Below are 21,240 nucleotides of genomic sequence, written 5' to 3'. Positions count from 1 at the left end.
TTTTAATAGAATCGGTAATATGATGTCGTGTCCCTCTGGCTACAACCTTTGAAAATATACACGTTACCATTGCTTCCAGCGTTCTTCATAATCGTGATGGGAATCTTCAACTATAGGCATGTTGAAAGCGTTTGTTGTGACCTTTAATTACGAGTCACTGGGTCAAAATGATGCCTTCTCAAGTTCGTCCGCAGCTGCTTGAAAAAAAGAAGCGTGTAGTAGCCCATTCCAACCTGTAGAGTCAATTTTAAACAACTGGAATCGGTTTTCTACTAAAAAAAACTGAGGCCAACTCTAAATCGCCAAACCTCTTAGCGTTCTTGCCGATACTAAACCGTCTAGATGCCCATCGGCATCAGCAGCAGCTCAATCCGTATGAAAACAAGCCAAACCAATCCAAGTATGAATAATGGCCGCTTTCGGAACGGCCCGTACTTCTAGCCACCATACCGTAGTGTTCAGCCGCAGAACATTTATCGTTTAAGGGGCAACACGCTAATCCTGTTTTGAGAAAATCTGGTGTGGTGGAGGGCATGGCCGGGCGACATCGGCGGTGACAGACATGGGCGACGGCTGGGAATCTCGCGTCGCAGACGTCGAGTGGCAACGTCTGCAGGCAGCGCGCGATCAGGACGGGCTTCGGGACGGCCTGGCCGAGGGTAAAGAACGCGCGCTGCAGGCGGGTTTCGACCAAGGATTCCGCGAGGGCTTCCAGCTGCTTCGTCAGGTGGCCGTCTGGAGAGGTCTGGTCCGGTGAGTGAAGCCTCCTCACGTTGCTCTACTCGCGAACTCCGACACATATCCACCATTTATGGCGCACGCGCGTGCTCCGTAGCGCGTGCGCGAAATTTAATTAACCGAAGCTTTATTATTCTTCATGCAGGGGAGCGTGCAGTTTCGCCGAAGGTGGAGAACGGGCCGAGCTGTCCGAACTAGCTAACCGCTTGGCGCAGCTCGAGCGAGACCTGCTGGCTGGCCGCGCTGCGGCGCCGCAGGTGCGCCAATCGCGAGCTCAGGTTGAGTCCGCGCTGCAGGCGCGAGGACTGTGCCTGCCGGACGACGAGCACACGCCGCAGGAGCAGCAATAATAAAAAATCACACAAAAGACTGGTCGCTTTTGCCTTTATTGCCGCCATCACCGTCGCCAGCACCTCCCAACTTCCACCGCTTGGCGACGTAGTCGCGCAGTAGCACGTGCGGCGGAGGCCTCCTGTCTTGGGGCGGCACAAACAGGTCGTTCTGAGAGATCTGGAGCCATCCCCAGTAGATGAACGTCATCCAGCCCGTGACGATCACGGTGGCACGCCCGGGTACAAACTTGCGCCAGGGCACTGCAACGACACAAATTGGAGTGGAGACGATGTAGTGGAGAGGCAAGCTTCAATGGTCCACAGGAGCTGTCTAGCCGTTGCTACCGCGAACACACAGCACGTAGTTTTCGCGCCTCCACCGCGACCGTACTGCGTCCCGAACGCACTCCACGCAGCCCCCGTATGCAGGTGCGTTTCAGTAACACGGGCTTGGTGCAACCCTTCTTCAGCAGCCGGCGATACAGGCGCTTTAGCTTGGATACGTCCTCCTCGTCTCGTCGGGCCAACCGCTGGACGAGACAGCGGATACGCGCCGTAGTAGCGAGCAGCAACAGCAGCGTCTCTAACTGGTGGCCTTTTTGCATCCTTTGGATTAAGTAGGCAGCGGATAGCTCGCAGTCAGCGGCTGCCTGAGCCGCAAGCGCTCCGTTGGCCGCACACCGCGACTGCACCAGACCTCGAAGGGTCCGGCGCAGCCTGCGCAGGCGGCCCAGGCCGCTCTCCGGCGGTAGCCGGCTGTAAACGGTGCGTAGAAGCACGCACAGGATGCCGAATTCAGTGCGCAATTGCGCGACTCCGTCGGCATGCCGCTTAGTAGCCATGTACTACGGTACGCTGTAAACTCTACTCACTTGCCCTTGGCGTTCGCCCTCGAGTAGTCGCCGTAGGCCGCGGATCCGCTACACAGAGAACCACTTCATGGGCGGTCTGTAGCCTAGTGCCGATATGTAATGTCAAGTTATTATAACACTGATTCAGAAATCTGGGGCACGTTGACGGTTCACTGCTGTAAACATGCACGCGGCCGCAGTTGAATATAGTTGAATTGAACTCTTGTGTTTTCCGACAAGTTTGCTCTTGTTGGCTTGGCGTGGATTGGCAATGGCTACGCTGCAACGCCGTAAGTAGCCGTAACGCCGTTTGCGAGGAAGCGTCAACAACGATTTGCCTTGAATTTTCGTTACTAAAGTTGACTCCGCTTAGTGGTGTATGTTAACACCACTAAGGTGTTGTTCAACACGACACTGAGACGAAATCCATACACGACTAAACGCAAGAAACGATTCATTTTAAACAGACAAAAAAGTGAGGTGCTACGCCGTGTGGGAGAGACCACAATGAGCTTCAAAAGGCCGGTTAAAGCAATCAAAACCAATTCTTGCCAAGATTTTTGACACCGTGAAGAAAAAGAAATCATATTTATGGATATGGTATATAAACTTAATTTTGACGCCCGTCAGCATCGGCGCCGTGGCTTAGTTGGTTAAAGCGCCTGTCTAGTAAACAGGAGATCGTGGGTTCGAATCCCACCGGTGCCTGGCGATTAGCGTCGTCGGCTCATCTTTTTATTTCCTATTATACACTCGCGGCAATCGCCTAATGTCGGTTCACGTACTAGCAACTTCCCACTATGCAATAGCCACCTACTGCTTTCTAGCAGTCCTTATGCTTTTCACCTTTTCCTTAATATATTCACACAATATGAAGGTGGGACGCACACTTCGCTTCACTTTAACATATTTGAAGAATAAAACAGTACAGTCATTGCCTTTGGATATGAGTTATGACGACGTCAAGAAATGCAGATTGGCATGTGATCGGCGGCGATTTGCTGGGGTAAGATCCTGAAAAAGTTGCACTCTGGGCAAGAGATGCGCTGTGCGGTGAGATATGTGAGCTGTGAAAACCTGGTGAAGCAACCAAACGCTGGCTAAGATAGAGGTATTAAGGAATGCAGCAGAAGTTGGAGCAAAGCAAGAATACAAACAGACTAGACATATTATGCATGCATCCAACACAGTAATGCTTAGAAATGTGTCCATTCACTTTTTTATTAATTACTAATTTAATTAATATTATTGTTGTCCAGCACCTTCCTTGTCATAAATAATGTGCTGCAATACATGGTTACAATATTCATGCAGTTATTTTGTAACAACCAACATCCCAAATTGTACTTTTAACTGCTATGCAGAAAGGATCCGTATCAATATCAAAATACAACAGATTCCCAACTAGGAGCCTAATTTAGTGTACCATACTGCATGCCCAAGCGTGACCTCGTGTGGGCAGATAGATCTACCAATGGTCTCAAAATGAATTTCTTTCTCTAGAGGAAGAGCAGCAGCTTGACACCATTGGTAGCCCCTTATGAAGATTACACAGATGTAGCAGTTGCATAAATCTTTTTATGTGTAAATGAGCACTGAATGACTGAATGCCAAAGCAAAACACAAACATGATAAAAGCTACTTATTTTAAAGTCACAGGTTACAAAAGACTTACTCTTGGCCCAGGCATTTTAATAAATTAGGTAGGGCACACATCAAAGACAATTCCTTCCAATGGTATGCTTGCAAGGTGGGCATGATCCGTTTCGAATTTCTTTGGCAGGCTTCAGCTGTTGCAAAGGGACTGCCGACAGAGTTTGTGTTTTAGTGGATGTCAACGTCTCAAGATGTAGAGAGCTTTTCCTTACCTATAGCCCACTTTTTTTTTGTGCTCTAGCATGTAAACAGTTCTAACAAAGGCATTTCCCCAAGAGTCGTAACCACCAACGGTAACGTGCAAATTAGATATACAGAGTAATGCATGTGCACACAATGAACTAAGTATTGCACACTGACGAATGTTGATGCTGATGGGAATTAGGGGCAGTTCTATGCTCTTCCAAAAAATTATTAGCACCTCTGCCCATGAGATTGGCAAATACATGCAGTATTTCAATGCCTCTTCTTGCACCTGTTATTTCGTGAAATGCCCCAAAAGCATGAAAGAAAGAGAAAACAGCAGCAATTTTAATCTATCCTACTCCACTAACACCTTGACCACTTTCTTTTAGACTACTTACCTTAGTCACCTACTGCAGCACAAACTGACTGCTCCAATTAATGTAATTAAGGGAAGGCAGGGAGCCTTCCCTTACATAAGTGCGTGTATAATGCCTAACCCGCACACTGATATTGATGGAAGCGAAATGTATGTGCTGTGCGATGTCAATGCACATTAAGAAAAAACAAAAACAAAATACAAGTGGCCCTAATTCCCCCAGTCTAGCTTTAGGGGATTGAGTCCCATGTACCACATGCTGTATCTGTAAACAAGCCCCAATATACACCAAAGACAGCTTGTCTTACCACAGAACTAATGCCCATAGCAACATGTAGCATGTTTTCTCAAAGGAAAGCATGTACACAGAACAGAATGTTCAGTAAATGAAGCTTGTTTATTCAACATATTTACAAGGTACAGCTGAACTGCCCACACTGTACATTTGGCGCTTAGTTTTATTTTTTTCTGTGCTCTTTTACCCACCAATTCGCCCACTCACAAACACTGGTGCTCCCTATCAGAAAATGGCGTTCTCCATACCCAGTTGTGCTGTTGGAGCAAGAACCTCTTGGCAAGTGGATTCAGCACCTAGTGATATTTGCTGCTGGTGAGATCACCAACACTGTTTTCATTTTCGACCATTCAAGACTTGAATACACCAGCAACGGCGAGGGCCTTCCTCCGATCCATGCTCTCATCATTTTCAATCTGAATGACATTTTCTCAACTTACCATGCAAGATTAAAGGACCTGGCAAGTGACCAGGACATCTCACAAAATTGTAGCTTAAACTAAAAGATCTTGCCTAACTGATGGAATTAGTGCCACTAGTTAAATAAGAAGGATTTCTGACTAAAATTTTGCACAGAGACTACTACTAAGCAACATCCTATGGTCTAAGTTTTGGAGCATCACTTTACCTCACTCAGCTAGCTATATTTTATTAGCACTAATTTCAGAGTGAGAACGTTGACTGAAAGCTGTCAAGTGAAATGCTATAACAGTGATCGCCCTTAAAATATGGAGGTATGTGCCAGCAACTTTGCATACACCAAGATGTTAGCACAAAAGCAATATGCCAACACCATCAAATTGTTCCCTGAACCACTGTTTTTGCAGCTTGAGACAAATATGTTTATGGTATGATGATATTGGTATTCGTAAAACAGAATGTACACCACTAAAAAAAAAAAAAATGCTTTGAACATACTTTAAAGGGTGTTACTAATGCTATCACTGCTGGAATGGGCACTGGGCACTTTGGGTGCCAAGCTCTCCGTTTGTCAAGAAAAAAAAAAAATTAAAGCCCATGAAACTTTACTGTCAGTCTCTTCAAATGCAAAAGATATAATGATGTCCCTGCAAGGCCAGATATTGGAGACCCACGCCTTTTTTGCCATATATGAGTTGCCAAGATGTAGTTCCATATCTGCAACACCAAGCACACCATCTAGTGCCTGCCCTGTGCCAAAAAAGGGATCATGATCATCATCATCAGCCTGGTTATACCCACTGCAGGGCAAAGGCCTCTCCCATGTCTCTCCAATTAACTCTGTCCTTAGCCAGTTGCGGCCACCGTATCCCAATGAGGGAAATTGAGGCAGAGTGAAAACTGCAAACACCACTGCAGAGACCCACTGCAAATGTGAGGCTTGAGCAGGCATCACAGCAGCAGTGTCATTTACGATTACACTCCCCACAAGGTACTGACTGCAATGAGTATATAAAAGCACCAATGTTTAAGCTGAGCTCATGAGGTGGAATATGACGCATTCCTTTTGTGTTTTCTGCACCGTTCCTGAAAAGGAAATAAAAATGAAGAAAGGAATGACCAAAACTGATGCCGACCTTTCGACTAGACACCACACCCATGTCATCACGAGTGCCAGCTTCATCAAAATCTTGTTCCTTTCAATTCTTTTTACAATATCGGCCGTAGCAACCAGACTTCCCCCGTGAGATTTCGTAGTCATAGCCCACACAAACAGCCATCATCACATGGCATGGCCGCATGGTGCATTCAAACCTTTCCACACGATCGTGACCACATCCATGACCCACGGAACAGTGGGTGCCAAAGCTCGTGTCACATGACACTAGCACATCGTTCTTTTTTTTTTTTGCTACAGATGCCCTGTCGGGTGACCCCAAAGCAGGCGATGCCTTGAGCAACACCTCGACACTAGCCCTGGCTCAAGTCCTTCTTCCCTGTGAGCTAGCCCAGCAACTCGTTTGAAGTGCCACAAGCGAGGCATGGTGGCGGACACCATGGCTTTAATCTGAGGTCCTCCTCCCACTGGGCTCACTCCTTGAACTTCCACTCCTGGCGGCACATGGGGCAGAGCTGCTGCACCTGCTGAGAGTTGAGCCACTTCATGATGCAGTGGATATGGAAGCAGTGCGAACACTGGCCCCACACTGCAAAGAGGCAGGGAGAACACGGTCAGTGACGGCCACAGTGTCAGCGCTGCGGAAGGTGCCCTACACGTAAACACACTCACTGAAAGCACGCACACCTTCTGAGAGTTCCCACATTTAATTTTTGTTCTTCTTCTTTTTATTCATTAGTTGTGTAACACTGCAGGCAGGATGAAACCAAAAACACACAAAAAATAATATTTACAATATCTACTGCAAAGTAATACATCCTGTAATTATCTTAAAAAAAGCTTGTGACCGACAAAATACAGAAAAATGGCTGAACGTCCCTTGGAAAATGCTTGCAGCACTACTAAAAATCACGGTTTTCAAAGGGGAGGACAAATCAGAACAAAAAAGGAGAAAACACAACCAAGAGCTCTGGCTGTAATGCTTTAAAGCAATTAATGTTGAGGACTGGCTTGAAAAATGTTAAGAGGTTGTACAAGCATGCATGTGCAAAGTGGGGGAGGGTGAAGGTTATTAAGCACCACAACACGGTGTAAGAAATATTTCAGGTGTAGTAACAGCGCCTCCGCGGCCGCGGAAATTTCGTACCAACTTCGACGCTTCACCTTGAGATGGCGCTACTGTACAGGAGGCTTTCAAATGTGCGCCGTGACGCGTGCCACACCTGTGCGAAATGAACTTACTTGATTTTAATGGTACTTTTCAGCGAAACTGGTCAGCTAGATTTCCAGGTTATGACCTGATGTTACTTTAAAGATGCGATGACATCTGAAACGGCGATAATTTTTGGCGTGTGGTCCGCTTTTCCTCAGGCAACGAACGCCTAACATGGCCTGTTATTGTGTAGATAAAAAAGCACAATCGAGCTGCAGCAATTATATCACAGCTAGCCATGTCTACCAACGTCCGCTATTTCGATCGCCACTTTTGTTTTCCATGTGTGTGTAGAACAGCTAGACACTGGTGTACATAGTTCGGTAACAGGTCATCATTCCTACGGAATTTAGAACCGCAGGTATTGGATGCAATACTGACGCCCACAAAAGTACTGACAAGTAGTATGTGTGTATATTTTTTTCTCGTGGCACACAAACGGCTTTTCACTACAGGTAGGGGTTTGTAGAGCTCGGGTTAAAAAGAGGGAAGCAGCTTCAAGAATTTCAAAGGCATATAGAACGCACTTCAATTTATTCTCTGAAAACACAAGCAATGAAATGCACCAATTCATTACGCAGTTATGACAACAAACAGGCCCCGTGGGCGATACTTTACTCTGTGACAATGCAACAAAAAGAGTACAGTACTCACGGATTGAAATAGGACACTCGGAGTGCGTGGCCGCGTGCCTCAAGTGTCCTATTTCAATCCGTGAGTACTGTACTTCAAAATTTCAACGAGGATAAAACAGTTTTAAACTAGCTTCGATAGCTTGCGCAGCTTTTGTTTGTTTTCAGCATTCTATTTCACCTGCTTGCAATACTGACGCATGCGTAGTGCTACGTAATAATGCACGACTTGTGCCATTATGCGACTTTATGCTCACCGCATGGAAATGACATCTTATGATTGTCTAGAATGTAGTCGACAGTTATGTCGTAGACATTCTTATCAGAAGCATGTTTCTGAAACTGTTTTTCTATTCCGTTTAAGAGAAAATATGGCAACATTTGCATGTAGCAGCCCGCCTCGTGTTTTCTGCAAAGCTAAAGCTGCTTCAGGCCTGGTCACGTTTGCAGAAGCCGTTAGCCCAGTTTTGCACGCTGAGCAATCGGTGCATTTCAGCAGTTTCCTGCATAGAAACCCGGTCACATAATAAATTATACAATCGGTTACACTACCTGAGTCGGGTTCGTTGTGAATAAAGTCCTCACATTCATTCTCTCTCTACAAGACCATCAAGTTTGGCCTTCAGCTCATTGATACGTGGCTCGTAAGGTTCTTTGAAGGCTAGAATCATGTCGGACAGGTTTATCAGACGCGAGTCTTCATTGTCATGTACCGTCTTTGTCAAAAGTAACCAGGCTTCATGGTTTGCTTCTATTTTGTATAGTTGAGCCCTTGTGGCTTTCCTAAAGAACAAAAGTGGTTGGTTGGTTTATGGGGTTTAACGTCCCAAAGCGACTAAGGCTATGAGAGACGCCGTAGTGGAGGGCTCCGGAAATTTCGACCACCTGGGGTTCTTTAACGTGCACTGACATCGCACAGTACACGGGCCTCGAATTTCTCCTCCAAATAAATTCAACCGCCGCGGCCGGGATCGAACCCGCGTCTTTCGGGACAGCAGCCGAGCACCATAGCCACTGAGCCACCGCGGCGGCTCAACAAACAAAGAACAAAAGTTGTTGGAAGGTAAAAAGACCCCCAGTCCTTCCCTTTAACTGCTATTTGAGCTTCAGGGAAGCTGTAAGGGTTCCACTGTACGAGCTAGAAGCAAACCATGCAACCTGGCTAATTTTGACAAAGATAGTACCTGACAGTTACCATATCTTGGAGGTTTCAACGAGCTGTACACAGAAAGCATGCTGTACAGCTGCAAGAAAGTTGGTAGACACAGGAGCTCATTTTGCCCACCTGCTTGGCGGATAATACCGAATAATTTGTCGAGCACATCTTGGTTAAACTTCGCAGTTAAAACATACTTGAAATTTCATTTCTCCAACAGGTACTTCGAAAGTTACATGCTTGAGAGAATAGTCACTCTTAAGCCCTCGGCAGTTGAATTTGACAGAACATCTCTGCCTTCACGTCTTTTTCCCATTCATTGAGCCAATTCAGAAAAGATTCCAGAACAACAAAATCTTGACTGTGCATTTTTAACCCTTCCTTTTGATGTTTCCGATTAAATGCATCGAATAAATTGCTCATTTTCACAGTAAAATGAACAGTGTCCTTGACACTATCTAGACCTGGCGTACCTCTTTTGGAATAGAACTCTAGCCCATTGGCAACGCTGAGGCTGAACAGCAGTGTTGCTAGTTTCACGCGCATCTTTTCAGTACTTGTTGGGTTTAGATGTGAGTATGAGAGTTTAGGACAAACCCTGAATTTGCATTCATGCTTAGTGTCTGCAACGTATAGCGTGTCATAGTGTGACCAGAAAACACGGGTTAACACAAAGCACTTTTTCCCCATTTCTTTTGCCTTCAAAGAGACGACTTGACTACACGCATGAAGCAGATAATCCTTGGCAACCAAACACCACCAAACAAGTGAAATCATCACGAACAAAGCAAGACACAAACGTGAAAAGCAAGCGCAAAAGCAGCACGCTACGAACACAGCGCAAGGCGCTAAGCCCCCTCGGCTCTAACGCCATCTGGTGGCCTGGGAGGGAAATGGGTACTGAATTTCCTCTCCGGGCGCCGTGTGGACGGCGCGGTGAGCTGTATCACCTGAAATATTTCTTACACCGTGCACCACAATCTTATTTACGGGTTGGCCTACCGGTGCTGTTAAATCAGAGAGGGACTCTGGTTAAACGATGGGCAAACATAGCTTGCTCAGTGCAAAGTCAATGCTTCTAACCTCTCAACAAGAACAGGCAACCCAAAAACCTATGCTACAAGACAACAATACCTATTAAGGATGTATATGCTGGTTACATGTGGCAAATACTTGGACTCCAAACATAATGGTGTCCTAGCACCTTGCAATGCCTTGCAATGGTAGCTACCCTTACAGGAAATAAGGTTGAGGCATTACAAAGATATAAATATGATAAGGCACTATTTCCATTGAACTCACATTTATGCCTATTTTCTGTACATACACCTTCACAGAAAACACTCCTAAGAAGGTCAGCAAGACCTGCTGATTGTTTCTCATAGCCTTTATGCAAGCATTGGTTACCATGTACCTTTTTTTTTTTCGTAGTTGTTAACACACACCACAATTTAAAGCTTCTGACACAATACTTGGCATAGAAGCGAGGGCATAATGCATGTCTGAGCAGCAACTTTCTACAGCTTAGAGAGCTTGAGGTGTTGACAAGCGTGCAACACCAGAGTCAATGCTAGTTTCGTAGGTAGCATTCAAAAGGTTCAACACCCGGAAGACATTAGACAGTGGCATTGCGAAAGGCAAAACGCAGTTCTTCCCCAAGCACTCTGCTCGGTTGTCCTGTGTCTGCCTCACGTCTGTTTCCATAACTAACGGTACGCACTGCAACAATGCTTTATCAGCACCGTTGCTGGCTGCGTATGTAGTACACCCACTGCACTGTAAATGAAACAACACCTACCAAACGACGTTGCCTTCAATTTGATACTGACTGCCTCAGCACCTACACAACACTTATATTTGTACAGCCATATTTAGGTTTCTTAAGAAACATGCTCCAGAGGTCTTCACTGTATTTCCCTGTCATTTTCTGCACAGCACTCATCATTTTTTAGTTTTTTTCCATGACATCATGACATCAACTTGGCCTTTCAAGTTTCACTGCGCCTACTTCTACCTTTTTTTCATTTTGCGCTTAGGGCACGTACTAACCAATTAAGCACAAGTATAGTGAGCAGAGTAGCCGTGTGTCGTGACATCAAAATATTATTCAATAACTGCACACAGATCTCCACTTGCAGTGATTCCAGTGAGTGGAAATCCTTTCCAAATGCACTGGGCCAATCAACATTCCACATTCCTTTTCACCTGCAGTATTTTTCTTTATTTCCTTTGCATATCACGCATTTTGCAAGCAAAGATTTACATGCACCTAGAAATAAGCTCTTGAAAGCCAAGAAATTTCTCCTGTCCGCATTAATTTCTGCGCACTGCTTAACATGACGCTTCTTTAATATGCAAATGAGCATTTTCTTCGTTATTTTACAATCAACGCAGAACTCACTGATACGCACTTGTCGTTCGGGGACACTTGGCGTGACCACCGCTTCACAAAACTTTACATTTACGCCAAAGCAGGGAATACATTATTGATCCTCGTGTTCACTGAGTAAACTAAAGACCACGAACTCTGTGCCGTTGATTCTACCCGGTGGTGTGACGGAAAGAATGATTACTATTACAAGCCCACATAAACAATTAAATTTTGTGGGAGTAATAATTGTGCAGCTCTGCTACTGAGCAGCTGCGGAACGAACGCTCATGGGAGCAATAACTGACACGGCAGGAGATATCGCTCTCACGAGCTATAAACGCCGTGGTGACGAAATGGGAGTGGAGCAGACTCACCGAGGGGGCAGTCATCACCGGGCATTTTGCAGTCGGGGCAGCAGCCATCGAACGGCACCCTGCAGATACCGCAGTTGTCGTCGTTGGCGATCCAACGCCAGGATGCGACGCTGGTCCAACCTGGGGATTGCCACAGTTCTCAAAATCCGACGTAGAGATACGTTACACTCGATACGACGCTGACGCGCTTACACGTGGGATGCTACGCTCATACTACCGCCCACCGGCAGTGTTCTTTACTTCGTCGCTTCGTAGGCTGACGAATTCGAGGCGTCAATGCAGCAACCCCACGTCGCGAGCTTGATTTCTCCATGCATTTAGATCGTAAGGTGTCAAGTGTAAACGCGTTGTTTTTTGGCGGTCCGAAGCGTCCCGAGTAGTCAGCTTGGAACGCCAATGCTACGTAGCGTTTTGTCAAGATGCAGCCGGCAAACGACCCCAAAAACGCGTAGAAACGCACAATTCATTACCTCTGCGCCTGATTTTCAGTCACATCGCGTTTACAATAAATGCCAACGACACAGAGGCGTGGTACCCCTCCCACGCCGTCACTACGACGCAACGAAGCACAACGCATTAAACGTGTCATTCATTACTACGGGCACCGCTCGCGTTCATTTAACATCGTTGCAAATGCGCCGTGTTACGATCAAAATTTATTCATTATGTGCGTGATCGGGCTCTGAACGCAGTGTTCCAACTGCAGTTTTGTGCACATAAAAACCAGTCTGCCAGTGCGCAACAGACGCCCCAACTGAATCGTGAGACCGATCTATGCCAAGTAAAACAAGGCATTTGCCACTTAAAATGTGCTCTCCAACCTATAAACGCATGCATTAAAAGGGTCATCAAGGACAGCCCAGTATTCTACACAACACGCTAATTTCAAACGCACGCCGAAGGCATGCGACGGATGAAAACGCCGTTAGGCACTCGAAATTACGAACGCTGCCCAATTTAGAGCGTGAAAATAAGTACGACCATTCGCAATTCATCGCTTACTGAGCCGGGCGTCGACAGCGAGAAATATACTTAGGAAATCTGGACATCTCCGTACGTTTAATGGTCACTTTCATCTCGAAAAAAGTAGAACGTTCGCGAATCTTGCCGGGTAAAAAGCGCGGACAAAAACCGTGACGTCATTCCTGTCACGCCGACTTCCGCAGGAAAAGGGACTACTTTGCGCCGAAATCCTTCCCGAACCTTCTAGAACCTTCTAGAATTCTGCACCTTTTTACTCCAATAATACTGGTTCCTGTAACGAGTCCTTGACATAAACTTGAATAGTTTATTGATTCAATGTCAAATCTTCAAAACAATATTGCTTGCGAAATATATTACGTAAACAAGTAATAAATACACGCCATACTGTTTTATAAAATTTTTTACACCGATTGTGAGGATTTGCACCGGAAGTGCGGAGCGATATACGAAGAAGAGAACGGCCGAGAACTTTCTGCGGCGTCTTTAAAAGCCGGCGTCCACCGCGTGGTGAGGTACAGTATTGCTTGTTCCCGTGAGCTGCGACGGTAGCAAGTGCCACATCAAAGTAAGTATTTCGGTTCATCGTTGAGTTTTCTTTTCTTATCTACAAGTGTAGGTGATTTTCATAGCTCTCGCTTGGATTTATTAAACATTTTGTGTGGAATTTCGCCAGCGGTAACCGGCGTGCGTTCGCCTTTGTCGATTTGCGTTCTTCGCCAGCACTAACCGGCGTGCGTCCGCCTTTGTCGATTTGCAGATGCCTGAGGAAGCGCGAATGGAGGAATCCGGAGAAGTGGAGACCTTCGCCTTTCAGGCGGAGATCGCCCAGTTGATGAGCTTGATCATCAACACGTTCTACTCGAACAAAGAAATCTTCCTCCGGGAGCTGATCTCCAACTCTTCCGATGCCCTGGACAAGATTCGCTACGAGTCTCTCACAGACCCGAGCAAGCTGGACGCTCAGAAGGAGCTGTTCATTAAGATCATTCCGAACCGGGACGACCGCACCCTGACCATCATCGACACCGGTATCGGCATGACCAAGGCGGATCTGATCAACAACCTGGGTACCATCGCGAAGTCTGGCACCAAGGCCTTCATGGAGGCGCTGCAGGCCGGCGCCGACATCAGCATGATCGGCCAGTTCGGTGTGGGCTTCTATTCGGCTTACCTGGTAGCCGACAAGGTCACCGTCACATCCAAGCACAACGATGACGAGCAGTACACGTGGGAGTCCTCGGCCGGCGGATCCTTCACCATCCGCACCGACAACACGGAGCCCCTGGGACGCGGCACAAAGATAGTGCTGCACCTGAAGGAGGACCAGACTGAGTACCTGGAGGAGCGCCGCATCAAGGATGTGGTGAAGAAGCACTCCCAGTTCATCGGCTACCCCATCCGCCTGCTCGTTCAGAAGGAGCGCGAGAAGGAAGTGTCTGATGACGAGGAGGAGGAGAAGGAAGAAAAGGCCGAGGAAGAGAAGCCCGACGAGGAGGGCAAGCCCAAGATCGAGGACGTCGAGGATGACGACGAGTCCGAGAAGGACAAGAAGAAAAAGAAGAAGATTAAGGAGAAGTACTCCGAGGATGAGGAGCTGAACAAGACCAAGCCAATCTGGATGCGCAATCCGGATGACATTTCTCAGGAGGAGTACGGCGAGTTCTACAAGTCGCTGACCAACGACTGGGAGGACCACCTGGCCGTCAAGCACTTCTCGGTCGAGGGCCAGCTGGAGTTCCGCGCCCTGCTCTTCGTGCCCAAGCGTGCGCCGTTCGACCTCTTCGAGAACCGGAAGCAGAAGAATAACATCAAGCTCTACGTGCGCCGGGTATTCATTATGGACAACTGCGAGGACCTCATTCCGGAGTACCTCAACTTCATCAAGGGTGTCGTCGACTCCGAGGACCTTCCCCTCAACATTTCCCGTGAGATGCTCCAGCAGAACAAGATCCTCAAGGTGATCCGCAAGAACCTGGTCAAGAAGTGCCTCGAGCTTTTCGACAGCATCGCCGAGGACCGCGACATGTACAAGAAGTTCTACGAGCAGTTCAGCAAGAACATCAAGGTAGGTTTTTCCAATTTCTTGGCCTGTCCACTTACCTTCCTGCACAAAACGCGCCACGCACAAGCGCCGGCACTGGGCCTTCTCGTGAGGTTTCGGTGTCGGCGCCGTGATGTCCGTGGTGGTGCACAAGGGAAGAAAATCGCTCTGGGGCATTTCTCGGATCCGTCAGGGCCTCTCTCTGTATGCCCAATTGGCGTGATTCTATCGTACGTGCCCTACATTTCTCCTCGTTTGTCAGGCGTTCTCCATAGATTGCAGCATTTGTAGGCTGCTTTGTTTGATCTCTCAAATTTTCTCGCGTGTGAACAGCTGTCTGTGTACGTAGTATTAAGCGTTGCAGTCAGTGGAGACTGCGTACATAGTAACAGAGGTAATGTTGAATTATTGCAGGACCAGTTTTCTGTTATGAAAATGTGCACTTGTGCTCGCATCAAAAGTGATTGCTTTATTCGCTGTAGCTGCATGCCGGCAGCGCTCTAGGCATGGTGGTCCGTGCGTTTGGATGTTCTCGCGCTCTTTTCAAGGTGCTTACCAATCTTCCTCTTTCTTTCGCAGCTGGGCATCCACGAGGACTCCCAGAACCGCAAGAAGCTGGCAGAGTTCCTGCGCTACTACACCTCTGCTTCTGGCGACGAGACGTGCTCGCTCAAGGACTATGCCTCACGCATGAAGGAGAACCAGAAGCACATCTACTTCATCACTGGCGAGTCCAAGGATCAGGTGGCAAACTCCGCCTTCGTCGAGCGGGTCCGTGAGCGCGGTCTGGAGGTCATCTACATGATTGAGCCCATCGACGAATACTGCGTGCAGCAGCTGAAGGAGTACGACGGCAAGACCCTGGTCTCCGTCACCAAAGAAGGCCTGGAGCTGCCAGAGGACGAGGCCGAGAAGAAGCGCCAGGAGGAGAACAAGGCGAAGTTCGAGAACCTCTGCAAGGTCATGAAGGACATCCTGGACAAGAAGGTCGAGAAGGTGATCGTGTCCAACCGTCTAGTCAAGTCTCCTTGCTGCATCGTCACGTCGCAGTACGGCTGGACCGCGAACATGGAGCGGATCATGAAGGCGCAGGCGCTGCGTGACTCCAGCACCATGGGCTACATGGCGGCCAAGAAGCACCTCGAGGTGAATCCCGACCACCCAGTCATGGAGACTCTGCGCCAGAAGGCGGACGCCGACCGCAACGACAAGGCTGTCAAGGACCTCGTCATGCTGCTGTTCGAGACGGCGCTGCTGTGCTCGGGCTTCGCCCTGGAGGACCCGCAGCTCCACGCCGACCGCATCTACCGGATGATCAAGCTGGGCTTGGGCATCGACGACGATGAGGTCGCAGGTGCTGGAGACACCTCAGCGGCGCCAGCAGCCGATGAGATGCCCCCACTGGAAGGGGACGACGAAGACGCCTCTCGCATGGAGGAGGTCGACTAAAGGCCTCTCCATCCTCCTAAGCATCTCACTTGTACATACTTTGCTCACCAACCATCGTGCGTGTTCATTCCAAATGTATAAGTGTTACAAGTAATATTTGTTCAGAATAAAATGTTTTGTGTTTGTTGCCATATCTTCGCCTGCTGTTTGCTTTGCATGTGAGGTTCACTGGCGACTTAAGTGTGTAGGCAGCTAAGACAAAAATGACCATCGCTATGATGCAGCATTATCTGCAATTTTTGTTTTAAGTGGGGAGCCTCATGGTTAGTAGGAGGTACTCAGCTGCGTGGGGTGAAAAGTGCCACACTGCATGGCCAGTTAACCCGAAAGTGTGCACATATGAATCATTACTTGGTCGAGATGCTAGAAATTGTACCCAGGGGATGGTGCACGCAGTATGCTAGGTGTACAATCTGTGTATGAATGTAATAAAAATTTTTGCAGCTCTGGGCGAGTTCTTCAGTCTAGCAGGCTGTGTAATGCTTGTTCACTTTTTCTTTTTCAAATCTACCTTGCATTTTCTATGATGCCCTGCAGAGTGTTATGTTGCTCATTTACAAATCACTGATGCAATGCTGTGCACTTCATAATGGGTTGATGTGCCCATATGATAGCTTTTATTTCTCCACTGGCAAGACTTGCTCCAGTGGCTGGTTGGTTGGCCTCTAGTAAGCATGGCACATCAATTGCTGAAAACTAGTGTTTAGAGGAAAAAAAAAAATAGGGTATGGTCTGACAGATTGGACGACACAATGAAAGAGGACCTGTTAACTAGGAGATTGAAGATGGGACAATGGCTTTATGTGCAAATTCGAATTTAATGCATGTAATGTTTTAAGTTTGCACTGACTGAGTACGGAGTCCAAGAAACAAAAGATTCTGAATGGGAATCGCTGAGCTTCTAGAAGGAAATTTTGCAGAGCATACACTCCTGTTGCTTTGTGAAACCTTGCCCCAGCGTATATACACAGATTAGCAGGACAGCAATAATTGGGCTGCAGTGATAGGCGCTTGCTAAGGAATCTGCAAGCTCATTTAAGTGAAATGGGCCGGTACCCAATGCAACCGTTCCAAATTTAGATGGAGCGGGATCAGGAACGAGGCATAATGCCTGAGACTTGGTGGATTTGGATGATGAGAAAATAGGGAGAGAGTCTGTCATAACCATTACTTGGAAAACCGTAGTTTCTAATTTACTAGTTAATAATTTGGCTGGATAAATTGTTGTGGTGCTCGGCTGCTGACCCGAAAGACGCAAGTTCAATCCTGGCTGCGGCAGTCAAATTTCGATGGAGGCGAAATTCCAGAGGCCCGTGTACCGTGCGATGTCAGTGCACATTAAAGAACACCAAGTGGCCAAAATTTTTGGATCTCTTCACTACAGTGTCCCTCATAGCCTGAGTTGCTTTGGGATGTTAAACCACCATAAACCATAAACCATAAAAACTATTTAGCAGCCTTCCTAAGTTACCAAACTGCACCTTCCAGCAAAAAAACATATCATTGATTTGATAGTAACCCCAACTGTTCAGTAACATTCCTAAAAGGAGGCCTTTAAGGGAAGTGAAGTTGAGCTAACATGCACGTGACACTGACTGCGACATGCACCTCTAGCAAAGCAAGCTGCGGAGGTAGTGCTTGATACCACTCGGGCACTTCCTTGATTTCCCTGTAAACCTTTCCCTTTTCACTGCATGGAGGTACCAAGTGAGGTACAAAATTCCGAAACGGATAAATATGTTAGCTAGAATGGGAGTAGTTAACATTGTTCTGGGCCCATAAGTAAAGGGGGGTACTGGGAGCAATCTAGCTGCTGCTAATGATGAGCAGCAAGCCTGGTGCAGAAGTTCAAGGTTTGCCCTATTTGTTTACTCTTTAGGTAGCTGCACAGGAACTAGGGCTGTACCATGTTATGAGCAAGCTTGGACAATGAGCATGAATTTGTACCATTGTCATGCCCCGACACTCAAAGTAAAGTACTAAAAATGCTCCGTGCGATGGCCCACTTGCGAAGCATTAAGGGACAATGACCAAGCGTAACATGGCAATGAGCTAATCAGCAGAAAAATGCCAATAATGCTGGACTAAGCCAGCTTTAGAAAAGCCATCTCTGCAAGATCTGTTCTTGACATGTGGCATATCTGCAAGACAGTGAGTGGTTGTTCGGGCAAATGCAGAGTGCAGTTTATGGCAAGTGGATAGGGTGAGTTGCGAGAGATGAAAAAACGAACAGCACAGACAGACAAGGGACAACAAACAACACCACTGCGCCAACATTAACTGCATTTTGTTACTTGGATTAATCATTATACTCTGGCAAGACAGGATTAACTGCCACTGTGCCACCATTCATGGTTAGTTCTTATCAACTGCTTTATCTGACCGAGTTTCTTTTCTCAATGGCTTGAGGTAGATGGTTGAGGCATGATGGCCAGTTCTGTCTTTCTTGCTTTTTCCTCTTTGTTAATGCACAAGAGATGCTTGAGAACAGGAACATTCATCGTGAAGGTATCATCCTGTTCTCTATTTGATAGCACTATTTTTCTTTAACATTAGTTCTCGAAAATATGTTCTAGCCACACTGTTGCTATGCCCAAGAACAGCAGCTTAAAAGGGCTCCTGCAGTATGCTTGGGATGTTAAAGCTTCATGAATATCTCGCAGTAATTTTTTAAGAATTTTTTAAAATTTGAATTTCAGTGTCTGTATGTCTTTCCCTCTCCTCTCATCACTTTTTGCATGCTGAAAGGTCGGTGCTGCCCCGCTGGCCCCACAGCCGATACATGTGGGAATTCGTCAGGGCGAGCTTCCTGACCTGTCACCATCTCCTGACTGGCTTACGCAGCACTGTGCAATGGAAAAGGGTGTGAACATAAAAAAGTTGCCTGAAAGGGCTCGCCAACTTTTATGTGCAACTGTGAATTCGCTGCTGCATGTAAAAGTGTATTATATTTGGCTCAGGTGTTCATGACGACACAGTGTAGTGATGGAGTGAATTCATGTGCTCTCCTTAGAAGGTGTTTCAAAATCCCTGTAAGCAACCGAGCACAGCCTGTAACACCGCTCAGGTTAATACACCCATGGCCATGAAGAGTAAGGAGTACAGTCGCTCCCACACTTGTCCAAGATGCTCGAGTGGCACGCTGTTTTGTCCATTGATGACAATTACCGCTACCTGGCACACCCGTTAAAGCTTTCAAAGGCATGAAGAGTAAAACACAATCCATGGGAATGTGCACGCACGGTGAGGCTTCTTTTCGAGCCCTAGGCCGTTCATAAAATGACCCAACTATATTCCCCGGTGTGCCGGTCAAGCGCTTTAGACAGGTGTGTGGATGACTGCACTTTTATCAAACATAACCAAATCTGCTCTGGCACCGTGCATACTATTAGCATAGCTTGCAGTTACGGTGTATTGTGGAGACCAGTAGTTATGAACTGGAATGCCTATAAAAGTAAGTAAATGCTCGTCAGCACCAAAAGATTTCAGTTCAGACATAAAAGATTGCAGCCAAGATTATCAAAACACCTCTGAAAAATTTCAACCTTCAAAAAAGAAACTCTGCACAAGAAACTCTAGCGCTTACCGGGGGCTGCAGTAGCTAATTTAATGAAGAATCGATGGCTGAAAAGGTATCTTCTTGATATTGGCAGTAAGCAGTGTAAATCTATAAAGCCTTGCTAAGCTACGCTTGAGTGATGACTGAAAAAACAGAATGCAAACCTCAGGACTTCTTGGGTGCGCCATATTCCAACTTGACTGAATGTGCCTGGCACGGACCAGAAATGACGAAAGAAGTGTTTTCTATAACTACCTTGAAGCGTTTCGCACAAAGACTTTGCAAAACGTGCAGCAAAAATTCTTTAAATGAGTTCTGACAATCGTTCAATTAAGCCTGATGTGGCAGTGCTGTAGCAGCATCGAAATTATCCTTCCACCCGCAGTTCAGATGTCCCTCATGACAACAGGCAGACAGTAGTAGCGCAAATAATCTCAACGATTAATATTAAATTTAAGGGGCATTAAAAATAAATAAAGAACATTATGTGAAAGCGCCTCTAAAATGTGGTTCCCGAAAAAACCCCAGCAGGGTACTACTGTAGCCTATTAACACACGTACGGATGTGTACCGGTATTCCTTCTTCCGATGTAATTGAAATGTGGAACAAATTGCCAAGTGATGTGGAGAGTGCGAACGTGCAACAATTTGAGCTAGGTGTTGATATATTTTTGTGAAATGGTGTACAAATTTTGAACTCTGACTCATGATTGCTCATTGAAGTGCTTATGAAATGTATTTGTTTTTGTTCCCTCCCTGGAACAACCCTCATTTGATGGTTAACAGTATGACCAAATAAATAAAATAAATGCTAAGTTTCAGCTACGTTGAGAGAAATCCACATAAAGTGTGCTCTGACACAGAGCCCGCACGACTGTACTGCTCATTTGGTGAGCACTGGGGAGCGTTGCATTTGAGCGTTGCAACTACTTAACAAGCCTGCATGGATGATGCATGTGGGCCTATGTGGCAGAATTACAGAAACCTAAAGACGCAACAAACTATGCTCGCATGGTTTATTATGTCGCAATCACTTCCTACAACCTGCTTCTTTTCGTATGTCTATCAATTTATGAAGCCAAGCCTAATAACAATGACAATAAGTGCTTCCCAAGCACGAAGCCTTCCATTTTTTTCAACTGCTCTGAGAACCAAGAAAGGCAGTGTCGTTTTAAGTCTCAGCGCAGTGATGCTATGCTGTCTTAGAGCAAACAGCTGTTGTTAACTAACACAGGAAGTGCACGAGAACCTGCTTTAAGAGGATGCGGAGAACAAACTAAGTTGGCCAGTATGGATAGGGTACCTCGTTCTACTGACAAAGATACCATTCTGACTGAAAACGGTGCTTCTAAAAGCTAGAAAAGCAAAAAGGAAATACAGGTGTTGCCACATCACCGACCAATTTCACAAGTGTGTCGACGCAGAATTTCTGGTGCAGATCCCAGAGGCTACACTGCTTGTCATTCAAATCAGAACAATGGCAACTTGTC

General features: G+C 46.6%; 3 protein-coding genes and 1 non-coding gene across 4 annotated transcripts; 3 read left to right on the top strand and 1 right to left on the bottom strand.

The window, feature by feature from the left end:
• The first annotated feature begins 396 nt into the window (after nucleotides 1-396).
• On the top strand, nucleotides 397-1,110 carry LOC149331009 (uncharacterized). Its single transcript, XM_089561726.1, has 2 exons — nucleotides 397-753; nucleotides 884-1,110. Exons 1-2 carry the CDS (start codon nucleotides 563-565, stop codon nucleotides 1,086-1,088), a joined length of 396 nt encoding a protein of 131 aa, XP_089417852.1. The 5' UTR covers nucleotides 397-562; the 3' UTR covers nucleotides 1,089-1,110.
• lmgA (anaphase promoting complex subunit lemming A) lies at nucleotides 1,107-12,882 on the bottom strand. The gene is made up of 4 exons (XM_089561727.1): nucleotides 12,775-12,882; nucleotides 11,718-11,837; nucleotides 1,943-6,560; nucleotides 1,107-1,331 (listed from the first exon to the last, which is right to left on the bottom strand). The coding sequence occupies exons 1-3, from the start codon at nucleotides 12,791-12,793 to the stop codon at nucleotides 6,445-6,447; spliced, it is 255 nt and encodes an 84-aa protein (XP_089417853.1). The 5' UTR covers nucleotides 12,794-12,882; the 3' UTR covers nucleotides 1,107-1,331; nucleotides 1,943-6,444.
• On the top strand, nucleotides 2,556-2,629 carry TRNAT-AGU (transfer RNA threonine (anticodon AGU)). Its single transcript has one exon. It is a non-coding gene; the product is annotated as a tRNA-Thr (tRNA).
• A 232-nt stretch (nucleotides 12,883-13,114) lies between the features above and the next one.
• On the top strand, nucleotides 13,115-16,324 carry Hsp83 (Heat shock protein 83). Its single transcript, XM_089561701.1, has 3 exons — nucleotides 13,115-13,266; nucleotides 13,459-14,766; nucleotides 15,322-16,324. The coding sequence occupies exons 2-3, from the start codon at nucleotides 13,459-13,461 to the stop codon at nucleotides 16,189-16,191; spliced, it is 2,178 nt and encodes a 725-aa protein (XP_089417827.1). The 5' UTR covers nucleotides 13,115-13,266; the 3' UTR covers nucleotides 16,192-16,324.
• The last annotated feature ends 4,916 nt before the right edge of the window (nucleotides 16,325-21,240 follow it).

The sequence above is a fragment of the Amblyomma mixtum genome, chromosome 9, assembly GCF_055824585.1.
Source record: "Amblyomma mixtum isolate Tamu chromosome 9, ASM5582458v1, whole genome shotgun sequence".
NCBI lineage: Eukaryota > Metazoa > Arthropoda > Arachnida > Ixodida > Ixodidae > Amblyomma > Amblyomma mixtum.
Note: the sequence above shows the minus strand (reverse complement) of the source record. Positions and strands in the feature narration are given on the sequence as shown.